Source organism: Falco rusticolus, chromosome 6 (assembly GCF_015220075.1).
Source record: "Falco rusticolus isolate bFalRus1 chromosome 6, bFalRus1.pri, whole genome shotgun sequence".
NCBI lineage: Eukaryota > Metazoa > Chordata > Aves > Falconiformes > Falconidae > Falco > Falco rusticolus.
This window is the reverse complement of record NC_051192.1, coordinates 1,396,935-1,419,180: the sequence shown is the minus strand read 5'-3', so window position 1 is coordinate 1,419,180 and position 22,246 is coordinate 1,396,935. Positions and strand designations below refer to the sequence as shown.

The 22,246-nt window shown below is 44.1% G+C and overlaps 1 protein-coding gene across 13 annotated transcripts in view; it reads right to left on the bottom strand.

Annotated features, from left to right (window-relative positions):
* The window catches only part of EHBP1 (EH domain binding protein 1), a 226,230-nt gene that overhangs the window by 179,865 nt on the left and 24,119 nt on the right, over positions 1-22,246 (bottom strand). For all 13 annotated transcript variants that reach the window (XM_037391625.1, XM_037391623.1, XM_037391626.1 and 10 more), the window contains 2 exons: positions 14,184-14,241; positions 702-797 (listed from right to left, as the gene is read on the bottom strand). In XM_037391625.1, the coding sequence (XP_037247522.1) occupies positions 702-797; positions 14,184-14,241 (154 nt within the window). The remainder of the gene's footprint in view (positions 1-701; positions 798-14,183; positions 14,242-22,246) is intronic.

The window sequence follows — 22,246 nt, the reverse complement described above, 5'->3', positions numbered from 1 at the left end:
TGCAAAGCAGCACTGTTATCTTTGTGCCTCTGCCCAATGACATTTGGGAAATAAGTTCTAGCATAACCATCAATTTCTCCTGCTTCACAGCCACACAAATAAGCTTCTTTTTTAATGCAACAAATGCAGTACCTAAACAGAATCGCCCATAAAAATCTTGTAATTCTCTGTACTACTCAAATACTCCACCATCCACTCCTACAACTGCAATCACTCAAGCACTGTGATGTTTGTGTGGCATACTAAATACTGTGAAATTAAGAGCTGGATTCTGTTTCCTAGTAAACAGAGTAAGAAATAGGGTCACTGCACCACAACTGAACAAGGAAGTCTAGAAATGACTGTGTTTTGACAACTTCTGGCTTACAGTGTGTAAAGAAAACCAACCAGACTATAACCCATGCCAAGCTCTTACACATGTGGTACGTGCGCAGTTACACATGTACTAAATTCTATGCCAATGACTCGCCATAATCAGCTCAATGAGATATTTCAGTGTGTTAACTAAACTACAAAAGTACGCTTTGGCAGGGAACAGACCATCCTTCTCTCCCAGATTTAAACTGGGGTCATAAGGTTGTGCAGTTAACAATTTAAGCCCCTGGAAGATTAAGCCTTGTGATTACTATCTGATGTTTCCAAACATAATTTGCCAAGATGATGTTTATGAAATAGGAAAGATTATGCTTTAAAAAACATACCTTAAAGAGAGTCACAGTAATTTCAACATTTTCAGGAACAGGCCACACCACCACCCCACGGTATGGGTTCTTGATTCCAGGCTGCCAGCTATGAGCCTAAAGGAAGAAAAGAAACAGTTGTCTTAAAGCTGTTATAAAAGTGCTGGCTCTACTCCCACGGGACCCAGTGCATATAGGTAGAAGTAACATGTCACTGATCCAAAAAGGGTCTGTTCTGAAACCTGTGGCTCTACTAAATGCTATAAAGGTCACCATTAAGAATGACAATAAGGAAACTCAGACCACTAGTAGCCTTCCCCCCTCCCCCACACTGAACTAGCCCTGTTCATCACCAGGTCCTAAACTTTGCTTTTTTAAGTACATAGCACAGGTCAGGACACTCAGAGCCTTCCAAAAAATTCAGGCCATAAGGCCAGAGCTTCTGTAGCAAGCTGAGCTTTATTTTGTTTTTATACAAATGAAGGAATGCTTTTATTTGAAGAACACATGAGTACAGCACGTAGTGCTGGGTTAACCACATTTACACCTAAAGAGAGTAAAAACGCATTTTTGTTTAAGAGAAAAAAAAGTGAAAACAACTATTTATAATACAGATTAAATGCTACTAAAACATTTAAGTTCTTAATTTGGTGGGGTACCTACCCCTAGAAAAGATATTGAAAAAAATAATAGCTAGACTGAAAACTTGTCTACCTTTGAGTATCGATCTGGACTGACGCATGGCCTGTATTTACTTTTTAACAGCTAGTCATGAAAAGCACCATGTGTGAGCATTTGTTTCAGAACAAGTATGCTTAGTCCCAAGCTATCCTATTTTGTGATGCTGTAAGACGAATGAGGGAGGAATGCTGACACTTAAGTGACTGCTGAGGTGTCAGTAGAAATCTGTGCAAGTTTTATCAGGAAAGAATGTACAAGCCATTTACCGTTACCTGAAGCCAATTAACCTGGCTTCTTTTCTTTTTTTTTTTTTTTTTTTTTAATTCTAGAGCATCACTCATTGCAGTTATACACTCCAACACTCAGAACTTCAATTTAGACTGCCTATTAGAACAAATTTTTTCCTATCGTGAGGTTTGTAGGACTTGTGCCTCAGGCTCTCAGGTACCCTGAGGGTGCCTGGGCAACTTTGAACATGACTTTGCTAGACCAAAGTGGGAAAGACAAAGATGATGAAACAGTCCCATTCAATCACATCGAGGCAATGACTCTCCACCGCTGTGCGCTGTAAGCAGTGAGTACTCCAGATGCCAGGTTCATATCCAGCAGCCCCATCACACATGCCTGCTGCTTCATGAGCCCTCTTGCCGGGCTTCTGCCAGAGCCTGCAGCATCACCAGGCACCTCTGGTGGACTCGCTCTCACTCCACCCCCTCAGTCCTCACAAAGCAGAGGTCTGCAGATTAACTCCAGGTGACAGTACCTGCTAAGGCAGCAGGGAAAGGAGAGAAAGGATGAAGGGAGAGGTGGAGGAGTTGGGAAGAGATATGAGGCTGAGGAAATGGGAAGCTGCTGACAGAATGCAGCCTGCAGAGGCACCAAAGAGGACCCTACCGGCCTCCACAGCTACACACATGCAGCACACTCCCATTATTTTTATTTTCTTGCCACATGTTGCCAGCTCTCCTGTCATTTTATCACTAGTTTTTCCATCTTTGAGGTTCTGCTTAAAACTCCAGCTCCCAATGCTGCCTAATTAAGTTAGAAATTTCAGTAAGTTTCTGTAATTTGTGCTTGCAAAGTACACTTAAATAACATGACTTGGGCCATCTGAAGAGAGGAATTTTTAAAAAAGGGCAACTTAAAAATAGTAGAAGTTGGGTTCTTTCAACTCCATGAATTTCAGCCTAATCTAAATTCTAATCTAATTCTAAAGCAGGCCTGGATGAATTTCTGAATAAGTAAGCAAACACCACTGTTCATAGCTTTACTCCGCAAGCATATTTTATAAGATAAACAGGTTTTGCAAGCAGCAAAACACACCACAGCAGTTGTCATCCCCACCACAGCCACTTGAGCTCCAGCTTGCGTCCCCCTTCCACAGGGCCCGCAGTGCCTCGCATCACTCTCGACTTGCCTGGTGGGGACATTCAGCCAGGCAGACACCCACCTGCCAGCCAGCCTGTCCTTGGGTAGCATCTTGTAAGATAAATCAGCTTCTCCTCCATAGGGGCACTCCATCCTCTTTCCAGATACCAATTTTCACAAAACTAATAGGAGCTCACAGTGTGTCTCAAACCTGTGCTTTCCTGCTGGTTTTGGCCAATACTGACAATTATGTCAAACTTTTGATGTCCAAGATCCAGGCACCGACAGCCTGCTCAGTCGAGGATCACTTGTTCCATTTATTAAAAGGAAAAACAAACTAGAAAACGAGCATTCACTGGTGTAGGCAAAGCTTTACTTCAAGCCCTTTATCAGCACTGCCTCCCACCAGCAAAGCTAGTGAGACACAACAAACACACACATGGGTATGTATGTTTTTCCGTCAATGAAAGCAACAGCCAGGAGACAAGCTCTAGCTAATGAGCTTTTAAAGCAAAGTTGTTCTGTGATACTGAATGTTATGAAGTCCTCCTTTGGCTTTGAAAGATAAACACAAACGTTGCAACAGAAAAAGGTAACATAAAGCTATGTCTGGGTTGCTGGGAAGGAAAAAGGGAAAGGTGAAAGCAAAAGCAGAAAAACCAGAGGAAGGGCTAACACCAACAATAATTTAAAATTAACATGGAGAGCCTTATTCTAACATAGTATTTCTCATGCTGGGGGTCTCTGTGCTGCAGTTTCTTGGAGCTACATTTGGCCTATATCAAAATCGTAACTCTTGACTTTGATATGTGAGCTGGATCAGGCCACAGCAGAATTGCCAGCACTTCCAGACGGGGATCGCTGTTGGGGCTCAGCGAGGCGCTGCATCAGCACAGTACATTTCCACTCTAATTCTCACCTCTAACTCAGTTTCCCATTGGGTTGTGCCTTCTAGATCCACTTTTTCCTTATCTCCTACTAGTCTTCACTAGCCATACCCCTTGTCTCTGAAGCCAAGGCAATAGAAGCGGCTGAGCATAAGTGCCCACCAGCAGCAGGTGCCTCACCCACAGCCCTCCCCTTGCTGGACTCATCTCTGAAATGAGGGACAAGAGCCATGGCCTGGAAAGAGAAGCAGAAATGCTCTGTTGCGTTTCAAAAAGAAAAGGCAACTCCTCCTTCTTTCTGCCAGTGGAAAAAGAGCGGAGACAACGTAGCACGAAAGCTCTTTTAAATCGGGAAACAGGAGCTGCAGGAGGGGTTGCTGAAACACCCTATAAATAGAGTAGGGCTGTGAATGACATTGTCCAACCTACGGCATTGCTCTAGCACAAAACTGCTGGCTGCTAGAGGAAGAAAGCTGCTTAAGAAAGGACATGGAGCTGAGCCCACAGACCCGCACGGGCACTTCAGGCTGCCCTGTTTTCAGATCTTTCTCTAAAACAACAACAGGTACAATCCAGACAGCCAGCTCTGCCATCTACCATCCGTGATGTTCCGAGAATCACAACTGTTCTTCTGTGCTCGAACTGGAAAGACAGACTTGATACCTCTGCAGTTTTGGCCTCTGGTTCCAATGAGAAGGGAAAAATCTTTTAAAATAGATCCAAATCAGCAACTTACAGGGCCCGATAAATCAAGTGTTCAATGCTCCATACGGTTAAGGATCTGCTGCCCCACTTGGACACGCACAGGTCTATGGGGCCAGATGGGATTCGCCGAGGGCACTGAGGGAGTTGGCGGAGGAGCTCACCAAGCCACTCTCCATCATTTACCAGCAGCCCTAGCTAACTGGGGAGGTCCCAGCAGACTGGGGGGCAGCCAGTGGGACGCCCGTCTACAGGAAGGGCTGGAAGGAGGAGCCGGGGAACTACAGGCCTGTCAGCCTGAGCTGGGTGCCAGGGAAGCTGACGGAGCAGATGGTCCCACGTCCATCACGCGGCACGTGCAGGGCAGCCGGGGGGGTCAGGCCCAGCCAGCGCGGGTTTGTGAATGGCAGGTCCTGCCTGAGGAACCCGATCTCCTGCCAGGACACGGTGACCTGCCGAGTGGCTGAGGGAAAGGCAGTGGCTGGTGTCTGCCCGGAGCGCAGCAAAGCCTTTGGCCCGTCCCCCACGGCATCTCCTGGAGACACCGCGGTGCTGCCCGTGGCCGGGCCGGGGGTGCGCTGCGCTGGGTTCAAAGCTGGCTGGGCGGCCGGGCCCCGAGCGCGGTGGGGAACGGAGTCACCTCCCGCTGGCGCCGGGCTCACGGGGTGTCCCCAGGGCTCCGGGCTGGGGCCCGTCCTCTGCAACGTCCGTCGCTGATCCGGGCCAGGGGATCGAGTGTGCCCCCCGCACGTGTGCAGGCCACACCAAGCTGGGGGGAGCGTTGATCCGCTCGAGGGCAGGGGGCTCTGCGGGGGGGGCTGGGCAGGCTGGGCCCGTGGGCCGAGGCCACTTGTACGAGGTTCAGCCAGGAGAAGGGCCGGGTCCTGCCCTGGGGTCACAGCGGCCCCAGGCAGCGCTGGGGGCAGGGGGCTGGGGAGCTGCCCAGGGGAAAGGGCCTGGGGGGGCTGGCTGACGGCCGGCCCTGTGCCCAGGTGGCCAGAAGGCCAACACATCCTGGCTGGTACCTGGAACAGCGTGGCCAGCAGGGCCGGGGCAGTGCCCGTCCCCTGCGCTCGGCGCTGGTGCGGCCGCCCCTCGAACCCTGGGCTCAGCTCTGGGCCCCTCACTGCCAGGGGGACGTGGAGGGGCTGGAGCGTGTCCAGAGCCGGGCAGGGGCTGGGGAAGGGGCTGGGGGGGGGGCGGCGGGGGGGGGTTATTCTGGAGAGGAGGGGGCTCAGGGGGACCTTCCCGCTCCCTACAGCTGCCTGACAGGGGGCTGTAGGCAGGGGGGTCGGGCTCTTCTCCCGGGTAACAGGCACTAGGGATGAGGGGAACCGGCCTCCGGTTGCACTGGGGGAGGCTTAGATTGGATATCAGGAAAAGTTTCCTGACTGGAAGGGTGGTCAAGCACTGGAACAGGCTGCACAGGGAGGCGGTTGAGTCACCGTCCCGGGGGTGTTTAAAAAGCGCATAGATGCGGTGCTTGGGGACATGGGTTAGTGGTGGCCTTGGCAGTGCTGGGCGAACGGTTGGACTATGATCCTAAAGGTCTTTTTCAACCTAAGTGATTCTTTATGATAATACAGATACATCACACCAAAGGTCTTACAAACTGTATTAAAAATTAGTGAAATGCCTGAAAATACTGAATCTGTTGTCAAGCAGCCTTCAATAGTCAGTAATTCGCTCTGATGTTTGTGCAAATTCTCAACATTAAGCAATATTATCAGCAAGGTACAGTCTCTCCACTAAGTGTCCACTGTTTGGCTGTGTGAAATGAGATTATCACACACCTCTCTCACCTCATGCACAGGCTAGACAAATTCAAGTCTTGCTCTCCACAGAGGGCTTACTTTTACGAGTGGGCTTAATCAGAATTTTTTTTTTCTTGGCTCTGTTGAAAGTCCTGTACCAAATGATGAAACATTACAGAAGACTATAAAGCAGCTCCATCTATTTCAACATATGGCAATACATTGATTGAACAAAAAAAGATGAGACTAGCTCACCCCAGGGATGCCTCTTGTATACCACTTTTACTTATAATTACCCACCAGGGGCTGACCTTGACCATACAAAACTACCTCCCACTCTGCAGGCAAACTTGAACTCCAAAATACAAACACATTTCTGCAAAGCTTGGAACAAACCAGGTAATTTTATAAATATTGTTATTTTTCAAGTAATCTCCTCCAGTCCAAAAAACAGTTACTGTCAATTCTCTGTAATATAAGAAAGTGTATAAACATTTATAAATCCAGTGTCATCCTCTCAAAGGGAGGAGGGGGAGGTAGCAAAACCAAAACACCTTACCAAATCCACACTAGAATCTTCTAGCCAATTCCAGGGGCAAACAGGACACACCAAACAACAAAACATGAGAGACTGAATATAAACCTTCCCTTACAGTCACTGCTCAGCTATCTAGATTATAGAACACAAACAGAACAATCTTTTAAATCTGAATAAAAGAAGATAAAGTTGAATACAGCCCCAAATCAGGAACTTTGGTTTCAAATATGGACTTAATAAATGCCACCACCAGCTGTTCATCACTTCATCATGAAGAAGATAAGGCAGATGCAGGCAAATCAATTCACTTGAGTACATTATGAAAGTCCCTTCCTCAGCCCCTGTATGTAGGGGATTTTCATGACCTGGCACATATGCCATTGCTATCATGACCAACTCTGCTTATTGCTGCTCACACTTTTCCTTGTCTCTACAAAAATCTCTTTCCTGACCCTTCAAAACCAAAATACCACATTATTTCAAACCCTTCCAGATGCTTTATGTTACCCATCTGCTTTCTCCCTTCCTCACTATGCCTCGTCTCATCCTGTTGTGCAGGATAATTACAAGTTACTTTCCTGTAAGATCCTAGAGCTGACCATAACATTTTAAGCCTGCTGCAAATTATGGAACAGTTTATATTTATGAATCAAAAATATGTTCCTATAGCTAAGCCCTCAATACTGTTTCTTAAAAGCAAAAGTCAGAACAGACCTACCATTACTTCTCACCTGCAGCCTCAGAAGTGACTTTCTTGTGAGTCAGTGAGCTACTGCTTTTCCTTTCCTGATAAAATTTTTGCCAACTGCCTATGATCAGACCAGCTCTGCTACTTGTCTCTGTGACAGGCTGTTCAGGGCACAAGCGCCAAGCAGGAGCTCGACTGGCTCCAACAGTGCTTATGGCAGCTCAGCTCATAAGGATAATCCCTCTTCTTCAGCAGTATCCAGGCAGAACACCCAGACAGGAAGAGGAAAAAAACCTAAACCTCCTAACTCCGAGGAGGAGCTGACATTCAGCAGCCACATCCTTCATTTGGTGCCTCCATGCCAGCAACATGGCTTGTGAAGACCGAGCATTGCTCCGATTTGCTTTGTGTGGGAGCCCCACCAAAGCCATACACCATCTGGGGATAGCCAGAGGCCAGTATGATCCAACGGGAAAAGGAATGGACTGGGAAAAGCTGCTGATCCCCCACAGAAAAGGAAACCTCAACTGGCACTTTGTGGATGGCTGCTTCTTCTGCACCGTAGCTCAGTATCACAAAGGGAGGAGCCAAATTAAAGACCATACTCCAGACTACAGCTTCCACTGTGCTTGGCCCTCCAGTCAAAGAGGCTGGGCACCAGAACAACGTTCCTGTCGCACGCTCACCCTGGGATGCAATCCAAAAAGCCCATCACATGCCAAAGAAGGAAGTTCAAAGCCCTGGAAACACCAGGCAGCCTTCATTCAACCCACTGCTGTCAGTGTCCCTTGCGAGTAGGTGAGGAAACTAGCAGATTCCCACAGGTCTTCCCATAAATGTCTTCAATTCAACAGCATGCACATATGTTACAGTTGTAATTATGCATCCATGTACTACTGCTAAAAAGCAACAGAAAGACTGCTAAGCTTGGAAAATGAGCAAAAACTCATCTTCACTAGCAAGCTGACTTTCTAGCACTGCTCAAGCTTGATTTCACACATACACATTTGTGACATATTCTTTAAATGCATGATTCATGCTACTTCTTTCACCAAACCTTGCCTTCTTCATTGTCCACAGCATCAACAGATGATGCTCAGATAAAGAGCCTCTTCCCCTTTCTCATGAAACAGTTTCTGGCCTTATCTACTGGTCTTATTCACACATACACAAGAAAAAGATAATTGAATGCAGAGTTGTTTTTCTCACAGTTTTCTGGGACATCCACCACTGCACCTCAGAATGTCACCAAAATTTAACTTCAGGGGATCCCTTGAAAATAAGAAGGGTATTCCAGCCCCCAATTTACAAGCAACAAAAGAATAGACAGTTTCCACTAATTTGGCATGGTCTGCTTAAATCAGCAACAACCTTACTTTACAGGGATTAAGCATGAAACAACCTTTTGTTTTGTCTTCCAAAGCAGAATTTTTTCACTTTAACTGTAACGATAGCTGCTCAACACTGCTGCAAGTCAGTCCCCGTGCTCCAGACACCCACAGAATGGAAAGATACATCAGATCTAGCTTTAATACTCTATCTAGCCTCAGTCAGGAATTTTGTAGATAAGGATGGGACAAAACTGACCTCCCCAAGGCAACCCTTCACCACATAATAGCGACACAGTCTTTTCTGTTCATGTCCTATACCTTTTTTAATAAACACTCTCCAACTTCTTTATTGATTAAGCAGTTTCGCTCACCACTCAGTCCTCCTGTTCTCCCTAACAAGGCTGCAATGCTGCAGGAAAACAATTTGAAATTGCCTTATTAAAGACTCTGTCATATGCCTGAAATGGTATGCACCAGCCACCAGAATGACTCGTCCTAATTTTGACCGCTTACATTTGCAGCCCAGTATGATTTTGTTACTGTACCCCCAAACCCAAAAGCCCCAGGAATGCCATAACTGAACTGCACTGGCCCCAGGCAGTCATCGGGTGTCAGAGTCACAACACACCTTTGTGACTCTGGTCAGGGGAGAAGCTGGTAACGATAGGCAGGGCTGGCTAGGCAATGGAGTAGCCAGAAAAGGCAACAGATTGCCAAGGACAGCAGAACAGGTGACCCAGCTGCTGCTTTATTGATGGCATATCCTTGAAAAAAGGCTGGACAGACTGCTGTTGTGGACAAGGGATCCTTTTCACTACCTGTCTCTCTGCTTCTCTTGGCTTTGCTCTTATTTTCCAAGTCCTTTCAATGTTCCCAACATTATTCCTTCTCCACTGTGTTTAAACAGGTTTTGATAAACCTGCAGCAGAAGTGCTGAAATCACAGCAAGGCACCTTCTTTCAGCTTTGATACAAAAAGGATCTTTGAAGAATAATTCTGTAAGGCTTTCAGAAGCAAGTGCAAATTCGATTCTTCAGAGGTTTATGATTCAACCATCAGCCTGTGTGTGTTCACAGGGATAGCGAGTACCTCCTTGACATCATGGCAACATCTTTTTTCAGATTTAAATTTCTTAGTTCAAAGCCTGGAAATGTGAAAGCATCTCAGTGAAATGAAGGTAAACATATTTACAACACATTTTTCCCTTGTTCTACACTAGAACAAAGACATTCCTCCCCCACTCAAAAACAAACAAAAAAAAAAAGGCAAAACGAAAAGCCCAGGGCCTGAAAACCTGCGGGCAACGTGCCAGTGTGACAGGGTACCACAGAGCAAGAGCTAAGCAAGTCCACTGCTACAAGCTCCATCCTCTGTAAACCATGGACGTTGATAACCACCATCTAACTGAGGCTTAAGGAGTTGTGGCAAATTCCACCTCCCATATTTTGAAGACAGACAACATCTGCATCAGCAGATAAGCCTCCCCAAGTTCATTTTGGTTCAGGATTGCTCAGTAATTCTGTCAAATACAGCAGGACTGCAAATCACCTTCTTCTGTAAATGTAAACTCCTTGCACACAATGAAGATGCCCAACCATACAGAGCCAGCTTGTCTTGACAGGCCTCTTGAAAAGCATTGCTATCAGACTTGCCCAGAGAGGGGGGATCCCAGAATACAGCTGCAAGTAATTTCAATCTGCATTAAGGTCAGCAGCTGCTGGATACATTTATGGCCCTGTGTCCATCCACCAGACTGCCATTTAAATGCTCTAAGTGGTTATTGCTTTTCATTTACAACACTGTAAAACTTACTTTAGTTTAACACGCTTACAGTCCCTATTCTATGTTTCCCACAGTAACAACTAAAATATTCAGACTCCTGCACATGGTGTCTCCCATTATTTCTTCTAATTGAGGGACCACTGCACTTTACATGGAAAGAAAACACGCGGGCCAGAAGGCATTTCAGAATCACAGAAAGCCACAAAAATAAGGGCTTCGAAGGACATCAAGAACTCTGCTTTCAGCTCAAAAGCATCTTAAGATTAGATCAGTTAAGGAGGCTAGTCCCATTATACATCTGTAGCACCATCATACATCTTCCAAGTTGCACCACATTTTTGGTTAACATACCTCTTGCACCTTCCCAGTACAAGAGAGACATGGAGTTGGTGGAGAGAGCCCAGCAAAGGGCCATGAAAATGTTTAAGGAACTGGATCATCTCTCACTAGGAGGAAATGCTGAGAGAGCTGGGACTGTCTGGCCTGGAGAAGAGAAGGCTCTGGGGAAGGGGGATCTTACTGATGCATAGGAATACCTGAAGGGAGGGTGCAAAGAAGACAGAGCCAGGGTCTTCTCAGTGGTGCCCAGACAAGAGGCATAAACACAAAGTGAAAGAGCAGGCTCCCTCTGAATATCAGGAAACACTTTTTCAGCGTGAGGGTGACCGAGCACAGGCACAGGCTGTCTTGAGAGGCTGTGGAGTTTCCCACCTTAAAGATACTCAAAAAGCTGTCCAGACACAGCCCCAGGCAATCACCTCTAGGTGGCCCTGCTTAAATGGAGGGGTTGGACCAGATGGCCTCCAGTGATCTCTTCCAACCGCAACGTTCCTGTGAATCTGAACTATCTGTTGGGAATGTCCCTCATTATCCCTAACTATCTGAAAAGTTCAGAAATCATAACCTCCAAATAAGTCTTTACAACATTTTTTACAGTAAGACCTCATACCTCTCCTCCACCTTCTCAAAGAAGCTGAAAAACATAGACAATTATTAATGCTTTGTACTCACTGAGCCCAGTGTCTGTCAAAAATAAAATAAGAGGAAATACTCATTTGACTTGCTTCCAAGAAAGCAATTAGATGAAACAAATATGTTGAATAAAGTATTTTACTGGCAGGATGACTAAGAGATCAAGAACATTTATTGATCTACAGTCTTAGACCCGAACAGCTCAAATCATATCAACTACCTAAGCTTAAAAATTAACTATCCTCTGCCCAGGCCTCAGGGCCACTCAGCCCCTTTCAAAGTACCTTTGTGGGATCTTACCAAGTATGAATGAATGAATGAGTGAGTAGAACACATTTCTGAGTCTCAGGTAAATCTGCCAGTTTATCTAAGAGTTGTTTCTACTGCCTGGTGACCAAAAGAGAAGACACTCACTGGAAGACATATCCTGGAACTTTATGGTCCAGCTGAAAAAACCTTCAAGCCCAAAATGCTGAGCTAGAATCAGGAAATCCGCTCACCTCAATGCAATGTTGCCAATGGAGCCTACGGCACCATGCCTGTAACACCACGGGCAGAAACCCATCACTTCACAAAGCCCTGCTGGACTTCTGTTAGGGCTTCTGCTTCTGGACATACTCTGAATCTCAACAAAGCAGTCAGTCATGGACAAATACCTTGCTTTCCACCAAGCTTTTCAGGGCTACAATGCTTGTGTAAGTATTGAATTGACTGTTCTATATTATCTTTTCTCTCTCTGTTCTACAGAAATTAGATGAAACTAAAATGGAAAAGTTATCATAGAAGAAGCCGCAATAGACACCATACATCAGCAGTTGCTGTCTAGATGTACACCATGCTATAAATTCAAGGTAGCTTGAGCTAGTTCATCCTTCACTGAAAGAGGAATAGTCCGACTGGCTTTGCTGAAGAGTACAAACATGGAACAGGACCAGTAATCTTGGAAAACGTGCTAGACAAAGTTCACACCCTTGTTTACTCACCAGGTAACACCTTTGGGTTTTGATATCCTAAAGCAGAGTTTAGGATACACACACTGGAGCAGCCATTTGGTTGCACAGTCACTTTCAGCCAGTACCCAGTCTTTAGATAAAATAGCTTAGAGCATCCTAGACCTCACATTAAAAGACAAAATACAGCAAATATGCATGACAGTCAGAAAAAGAGGAGTACCAGAAAAAAAATCCAAAAAAGTCTCTCCTCAGTAGGGTAGGAAACTGTGTATCACATTTTCTAAACATTTAAGTTCTTCAACACATAATTATTTCAAGGTATTTCCTTAGTGTGGATGCCCCCCTCACTGTGCAGAGTTTCCTGGAAGTGTATTTTGAGCTACATGCATACACCAAAAAGAGGAGCTTAGACCATCTCTGTAACTGAAGTGTTAAAGAACTATAAAAAGACTGAGTTCCAAAACCTCCCCTGTGGACAAGACCACTTGCCATAAGCCTGACCAAGGTAAGAGGCAACAGCTGTGGAGAGAGGGAATGAGCAAGGACGGCTGAGTTCTCTCCAAGGGGAGATGCTCCTGGGAAGGGAGGAGACCAGCACGCCTCCTGCCCCGCACCCTGCCCAGCAGTTAGCACACTGCTCTTCCCCAGCTCATTCGTGTTGCCCTTCTCAAGATTTTGGACAGGTGGAGGACAGCCCTACACCAGAGGACACAAGGCAACAAAAGAAATCCTGCAGTATGACCAGTGCTCAAAGGCCTTTGCTTGCCTGCTGTACACGTGAAATAGGCTCCCCATCTCCCTGAACAACAACCGACTGCTAGGATTGGCAAAAGATTTTACTCTAATTAGCCAATAATACCATACCATACAGGACATTGCCATATGAGACACTGAAGAGGTTTAGAAATGCTTGCCATTTATTTCAATCTCAGTGTAAATGAAGAGTGTTGTGGGGTTTTTCAAGCTTCATTTTCTATGGAAACCAAGCCACACACCCAGTCTGTCTCGCCTCTCCCTTCACCCCAGACCCAAAGGAGGCTCCACGGAGGCTAACGCATCTGACTGTCAGGACATTAAAACCCAGCAGTCCAGACAAACTGAGCAGCATTTAAGAAGGAGACAGTAATCTCATAAGGCTTTCGGATTTCTTACTGCAGGAAGAAAACCAAGGTGAAGCTCACATGAGAGGGTTACTCTGCTTGCAAACTTTTACACATCAAAAAACCCCAGCCCCATGAAGGACAAGCGTTATGAATGCCCAAATACTGGACAGACTTCACTTGGCAGCCTGAGGAAAGGGAAGCTCCAAGTCATCAGCCATAAAACACAAACTCACAGGCCTCCTTACAGTCTTTGTGGAAGTTAAATGTTAAAATTCAATTCAGTGATCACTACTGGCCTGAAAGAGCCTGTTTTTATTATTTTTGATGTGTACTATTTTTGAGTTGTGAAATAGCCTCTTATCAGACTTCATCTTCCTATTGCAGGGACGTCAGATTCTTTATTACTTTATTTTTTTATTGTTTAATACACTTCTAGTAGTGAAACAGATTCTCCTTTCTAATTAGGCCTCACTTAATTGCTACCGAATTTGAACTGATGATGACACAGTTCTGCTAAACAAATAACCAAAGCCAAAATCTGAGTTAAATGTTTCCATAACTTAGCACTTACATCAACAGCAGCTTTCTGAACTTTATGGATAAAGTGATTTATTAAAAAAGAAAATAAAATCAATTACAGTATTTCTCATTTATTTGGCTGCTCCCCACACGCAAGAAACTAAGCCTGCAGACAGCTGGCCCTGCTTGTCACTGAAGTTGGGACTTAGTAAGCCATCAACTAACCTTAGATGATTTTCTTCGGCTTCTTCTTGTCCAAACCACCACTAGTTTATCTGGCTGCCTGTTGAAGATAAGGAAGAAAGCTTAATTTACAACAAGATCAATATGTAAACAGTTTACATTAAAACTCTTGCAATACATAATGACATCCTTAGTGAATACATTATCTCTTAAAAATAGCAATCTAAAAACCACTCTCAGCATCAGTCATTTAACAGGAAAAACAATGTGTATTTATAGTAAAAGGCTGTCCTCCAGTCTGCACACTAATGTCATCGTTCGCCTCCTGCTGCCCTTGCCTGTGGGCATCTCCCCAGAGCCAGCAGCACACCTGAGCAGAGACTCTTCCATGGGGTAGAGAGCAGGATCCATCCTCTTTAAAACCACCTTGGAAACAATCTGGTACCCAAAATAAACATCAGCACAAGCTCTAGTTTGAAATTCTATGCAGACTTGAAAGAGTACTGCTAAGTAGCAAAGAAAACGGGCAATTTCACTTTTTCATTCCTAAAGGATTATTTTTTCTACTTGAATACCTCAAACAACAAGAGAATCAAGTCCTGTATTGCCCCTCAAAATCTCCTTGGACAACAATGGACAGTCATTTTTTTGATATTGATCTAACTTGCAGGCTTCCCCCCCTCCCCCATGATACACTTCCCATTGTATGGCCACACTTCTGATCCCACTTCCAGACCCATGACCCCTCTTCCGAAGACTCCTGACCCTCTGTTCCGGCTTTGTTTTCTGGCTGATGACCCAAATTCCATCAACAAGCCTGACTGCAAACCCACCCACAAATGAGTTTCAATGTAGTTCACTTCTCCACTTAAAAGTACTAAACCTGTGACTCCACCTGGAAAAAATTGTTACTCGGATTTTTGAGACACTGGTGTAAGAATCCTTGTGTTTCTAAAGCCAAGAGAAAAACCTGTTTCATGTTTAAAAAAATATCAAGGGGGTAGGGAAATTGGTTGTTACTTAGAAAAAGTCAAGATACAATGCACTCACATCATTATTAAAAGATGTACCCCAAAACTTATATGCAAATATTCCGAATTAAAAAAAAAAAAAAAAAAAAAAAGCAGCTGTGTTCACACTGCTATCCTAGTATTTCATCACAGGGACACTACCTACTTCGTAACTAACTCTTCAAATCAAAACCCAAGTGTTATAATAGTCATTTTAAGCACTGAAGTGCTGACCACCATGTTATATACCTTCCCATTGAACTATTCATCATTTCTGCAGGCTACAATAAAACTAATATGTCACCTAAAATTTACATTTAAACCCCACCTACTAAAGTTCTAAACTAAAAGTTTAGGAAACTAAAGCTCTCCTGAAAAACAGAGTTAAAGTCAGATCCTGTGAAGGAAATGAGGACACAGCTTTTATTTGCTACTCCGTATTGCGCCTCGCTCCTTTAATATATCACTTAATTTCCAGGTTGGGATAAATTGAGAGTGAACTAATCTACTGCATTTTAAACTGTGTAGATTCACTCCTATGGCTTGTTTAGGTGACCTAAACCATAGGCTGGCTCTGCTTGCAGCTTCTCCTGCAAAATCTCGCTTGGTAATGAAGTCATCCCGTTGTGCCTGGAAGGCTCTGTGCCCACTTGGTGCCAGGTGAGTCGGGCTCCCGTCTGTTGGTAACCCCCCCCCTTCACTTTGATAGGAGCTGTGCTTGCACCACCCCAAAAACACACCACCCCCAAGTAATTTCCTTGAAGCAAAGTAATCCAAACCCAGGCCTACAATAAACATTTATTTCCAGTTATTTCACTCTGCACTTTAAAGCTGACTTATTCTCATTTCACAAACTAGCCTGTGAACCAACTTTAATTTAACCTTGATTCATTCAACCCTAAGCTTGCCTCTGAGCACAAAAAAACACGTCCAAAGCAGGGAAAGGCAGGGAGAGGAAAGAAAAAAGCTAGAAAAAGCTGCATTCTGCAGTACCAGCAGCTACACTGAAGACAACTCCCTCTGAGAGTGGGATCCCAGGAGTCACACAAATAGGTGCTTCAGCAGGAAAAGGCAGGACAACGCCTGCAGAGGTTAATGGGAAGAGCACAAGTCCACAGGGCCATCAGCCCTCCACGTCATCCCCCGTGCCCAGGGTCAGAGTGCCCGGCAGCATCTCTCCTCCCTCCGCCTGCTCTCCAGGGCGGCCAGCGCTCTGCGGCGGTGCCCTTGGCCTGCTCACCTGTACCCGAACATCAGCTATCAGAAACATGTAAGAGACAAAAAGACATTCTGCATGGTATACTTAGTAAATCATGAAAACACTGAATTCCAGCACATGGATTTTAAGAGTAAATTTCCACAATTTTTCATTAGAAGAGCACTCAGGTCTCCAGAGATCCAGTCGGGGAGGCTGAGAAGGATCCTACAGAGGTCTGTTCCTTTCCTGCAGCTCCAGCTCAGGTAATGGCTATGCCACTTTGTCCCTCCAGATCTGTTTGGATCTTTTCTTATTTATCTTGGCATCAGAAGTGATTTTTTTCTTAAACAGCACTGTATCTTCTCCCCGGGAGGGCAAACATGCCACAAGCCGGAAAAGCAAAGCAGCACACCCAGCTCCACGTGGTGCCAACAGCTAAACCAGCTGGCCAGCCCCGATGGAGATGGCTCAAGAACAGTTACACACACGTGCAAACAAACAGGCCAAGAGAAGCAGGACAGCAAAGCGAAGCGAGAGAACAGGAGGAATGGCAGTGTCAGTGCCAAAGTGAGTGAACTCAAAGTAGGAATGAATCTACACCTGCATTCCTGCAAAGCAGATACTTTTTCATTACAGATACTGTAAAAGAGATCCGCAGCTATGCCAGATGTCTTGAAAAAAAAAACCCCAAAAGAAAAATAAAAACCGTGAAGAGGCAGCTATATGTAGACATAAGACCATTATTCAGAAAAACTAAGTAGCATAAAACAATCGTCAAGGGTTGAAAAGCCTCAATGCAGAAATCCCTCCAAGCCTGGACAGGAAAGAAAGAACAAAATTAGAGATGAGCAGTAAAACACAAGTGTCATCTCCTGTGATACTGGTATCTGCACCTCCCAGACTGGTAATTGACCTTACACTTATAGTACTATTTCATTACATTTCAAACTATACCATTGCTCGCTTGGATTTCCACAGGTTGCCACAGTGCTGGTGCTTCAGTGCAGTTCTCCAGCAGGAGCTGCGCCTGCATCACATATACACACAGTTACCACCAAGCCTGGATTGATTTTCCAATTTTGAAGAAATCCCTCTGCCAGGAATATAAAGAAATACACTAACATGAAAAAGCCAACTGGAGTCCCAATTCAGACTGAGAAGACAAAGCTACGCTGACGGGAGAGCACGAGCAGCGCTTGCTCCCCTAGGCTCTTTCACCAGTATGTTTGTTATAGGAGTATATTTTGCTCCTTCAGCTTCAAGTATGAGAGAAATCCACAGCCAGAGGTACTTCATCAAAACAAAAGGAAGGTGGTCATCACAATATGGAGCCAGAAACATTTAGCAAAATGGAATGGGGAGAGAAAGGAAGAGAAGAAAATATCCTGAAGGGAAAGTTTCTCCACGAAGTACACCACATGCTTAACTGAAACAAACCAGAAAGAACAGCAGTTTTTCCAAGGGATTTTCTTCAAGAAAGTCACAAATAAACAATTTTAAAATATCTCCACAAAACAAATATCTTCATTTGTTTTACAAATGAAGCCAAGCAACCTTCTCTTCCATAACCTGTTCATTGCTCTTTTATACCCATATACCCCTAGAAGAAAAGCCCCAGCTCATACTTTAATCAGGAAATTTGCATTCAGCGTTACTCGTGAATATCTCTGTCCTCAGTGCTAGGAAACAGCCAAACTCACGTCATGCAGTTTGCTCATTTAAAGCATTTAAGTAATATTTCTTACTTCAGACTTCTCCCCTCCTTCAACATTATAAACCTGGGCTGCTCATTAGCCAACAATAAAAGCAAATAAAATAACTCCTGAAGAATTAGGCTGAAGACGAGCTTTAGTATCCTTCATAAGCTTGTTTAGTAAACTCAAGAGATCAATCCAAATACAAAATCCACAGTGGTGCAACCTGAACAAATACAAATGGTCAGCTATAAAAAAAAATAAATTAATTTCCTGTGCTGCACGAACATTTCTCATTTCTTTAAACCCACCAGCTTTTAGATAGTCACTTTTTGAGCAAAGCCAGTATGTTTAAGGTAAGGAATAACACACCACTAACCCTAAAAAGATGGGGCTGAAGTTGGGGAAGTAATTGGGTTTTAGCTGAACAGCTACATCTCCATGCTAAGTAATTGCTTCAATCAATTCAACACCACCAACCCTTCAGCGGGAATATTTAATGCTGTACTGGAATCAAACGCAATTCCCTTGGTGGTGCTTTGCATTTCACCCCACTGCCAAAGCAGCAGCAGCCCCACGGAGGGGGAGTCGAAGGAGCCATCAGCACTGGGGCATCAGGCACTGCCACCACACAAGGCAGGGACCTGGTGGCAGGTGCTAAAGGATCCAGCTTGGATCCAAAAAAAATATCATATTTTATAAAGCCTACCATAAACTTGTATTTGCTATTTACTCATTTTTGTGTGGTTCACAAGAAACCGTTCCTGAAGAAGGGCAACTTATAGTAGTAAGCTTATATTTACAAGTGAAACTTAATCAGCAAAGAAGCAGGGAAGATTATAATTTCAAAGTCTGTGGCTCAGAAAAAGAGCTTCATCGCTGCCCTACATACTATGTAACTAAATTGAGATTTAAAAACCAGATTAATAAAACATCTAAAACTCAAAACCATGCCTGCTTTTCCTGTCAGATGGAAGCCATGATTCTGGTATCTTCAATTCTCCCATTGAAACAACTGATTTTAAGAAAAATAAGATAAAATACTGGAACCAGACTTTACCATATTGACAATTAAGTAATAAAAACATTCCACAGATTGGAAAACACCATGTCATCAGATCATCACCTTATAAACCGCAAATTTCACCAGCTGAAAATCAGGTTATATAAGATTTAAGGTCTTCTGGGGTTTGGTTTGATCATTCCAGAAAATATTTGGCATAATATTTTGATTACAGAACTCCCCAAATATCATTTGTGAAAGAAGGACATAAAAAGGTATGTTTCCTGCTGGCTCCTGTTTTGTGAACCTTTTAGCAGAAGCAGGTAACATTAACCAGGACCTATTTCTCCACCAAACTTATCATTTAATAACAAAAAAACCCTAAACAAAATAAAACCAAAAAAACCCAAAAAAACCCACACCATTGTAAAAGTTTAGAATCTGTCATTGGAAAGAATTGCAAATGCACTTAAGTATGGCCACTGAAGCCAGTGGCAAGATCAATTACTAATAACCTTTTGGTGAAAGTTATTTGTTTGTAACAAGGCATCGTTACATGTAATAACATACTTCAAATGCCTGTCATGCACAAGGTACCTTTTTTTATGTACCTGGGCGCACTACAGCCTGCATGTCTGCTGTGGCATCCAATTGCCCAAGTGCTGGGTTTTGCCTTTCCCTCCAAGCCCTGTCTGCCCTGCCCCCCCCCCCCCTTTTTTTTTCCAGTTAAGCTTGTCTTATTCTTACTGTGTTTGATTTTAACTGCATTAATTATTATGGGCTGCTAGATTACTTTTGTGAAGCAAGCTTAAAAGAGTATAATTAATAAGAGAAGCAGCAGTGTTAGCACAATAGCATGCAGATGCACCTATTGAAGGATAAAAATAATTACTTGAGGACTAATGTCAAAGTGCTTCCGTTAAGAATATTTTTTTTAAAAATAATCTTTTGTCCCCTTTGCATTGTGCATACCAGCATGATAAAGCGAGGTTTTCATGATATGCAAGGTTTTCACTAGGAACCAATCCTCCCTCCCCACCACCACACAGCTTTCTACACAACTGCTGGAATGCTATCAAGGTTCTCTAATGGTCTCTTAAAAAAATACATGTGATCAGTTCCATACCACTGTTAATTTGGGATGAATGTTGCTTTTCCTCATTTTACAGATAATTACTTTGAAAAGCTCTCTTTGCAGTGCAGTCTTCTGCACTGGGACCTACACTATGCCATGTATTACCATTAGCCAAGAAACTAATCAGGCAACAGCCTTTTGCAAACCTTCTACTACGGTTTTTTCCTTCAGAATTTCCTGTTGGTCTCAATCAATGAAATTCCACAGCTGCATACAACTCTGGGAAGTGCAGTCAAGTCACCACCAATGCTTTAAACAGGCCTGGAGACGCTGGCAAGAATGATGTCATGTGTTGATGCCTTTGCCAAATGAGCCCTCTTGCTGAGTGAAGGTACAGCACTGACTGCAAGAGCCAGAAACATTAAGAAGAAAGTAAAACACCAGGCAGCTAAAACCCATCTGAGCTAATTATAAGATGAAGTACATTATAAGTTGAAGCTTTGCCTTTCAGGAAGGGGCTTGGGGTTTTCTTCCCCACCTCTCCTTAACTTCCACCATGGAAGTTCAGAACATTCCGTACCCAGACATCATCCAATATACTTGTACAAGATGCCAAGACACATCCAGCAGCAAGCGAAGGTAGAATGGCTGACGTTCTCCTGGCCTAGCCTGCCTGCTCCCACTTGACTGCAGACTCCGGCGTGAGGCCTGCAAACGGACTTCACCATCTCACAGCATTACCATGTCAGCCTCTGAACCAAAACAGCAGTCTCCCAGCCTAACTCACTGCGGAATACACGTCAAGCCCCTAAAATAAGACACAGCTTGTTCTTCCATCACTGCAGCCATCCTGTAGTCTTAGCATGGCTGGAGAAATCACTAAAACAGGCACAGCAAGAGGACACCATAGCTGAGATCCCTCCACTCCTGCATCTTCACTTTCTACGCTTAACACAGAATACTCCTCCTTCACTTCTTCCCACCAGAGGTCTCTACATATTTTTTTCAAGACTACACAAGCTATCGAAAGACCAGGATTTTCCTGATAACTGAGTTTTAGGATTTTTTTAATGCATCTGCAGCTAAATGGACTGGCCTCTACAAGGCTTATATCTCAAGATTATGCTTTGCTTTTTAAAAGATGCTCTAGTCTGGCTTTATTTGGTTTAAACAAAAAATGGACAAAGTGAGACACTGACTATTTTACAAGTGCAGTCAGACCTAGTGAATCGGCACAGCATCTATTTGCGAGGCTGAGCATGGAATGTGTTGTATGTACTGCTGATGACTTGGTTTTCTTAAACCAAACACAAACAAAGTTTGCAGAACGAGCTGGATTAAACAAAGCCCAAGTTCATCCATTATTCAGAACAAGTGACAAGGACAGATTCAGCTTCATTTTTCAAGGAGTTATTGCAGCGAAGAATCTTGAGCAAAACAAACTGAACAGGACTATTTAGCAAAATCTTTTCTCAAAACTTTTTGCAACAGATGTTTATATTGCAGTACACAAACTGACCCTAGTCTTCATAAATTGCGTTCTTTAATGCCCTTTCAGTGGTAACCAGAGGATGCCTTGACTAGTCTCTGATTTTTATGTCACATCCAGCTGCCCTCCATGCAGAAAGAAGCTTTCTTTGCCTGATCCAATCTAGCCTTACTTGTCCCAAGGAGGGGCTGAGTGCTGCACCAGAAGGACCAAGTGAATCTCTGATCTTGCTCTCCTACAATCACACTCACAAGAGGCAGACATTCAGTCCAGCAATTTAATTACTTAGTCCACACATTTACACTACACATCCTACCACACCAGAGCCTAGAAACAACTCCCACTACTCTATAACAATGCCTACAGAAAACAAGAGCTGCTTAAAAAGAAACAAACCTAAAACTTTGCTTGTAATACCAGCCTCCCCAGTCAAAGAAGTTCAGAGCATTAGAACACCACTAAAGGTTTTTGTGTGTGGCTAGTAGGAGCTCAGGCTAAGGGAGCCATTCAAGCAAATCTCAAGTGGAAAAAGCGGAGCATGTTGCTTTACAATAGGAAGTTCACCAGGAGGATACCATGAGTCAGATCTTTCTCAGATGCCCAATTTTCCTTTCGATGTTATTTTTTTCAGAATAT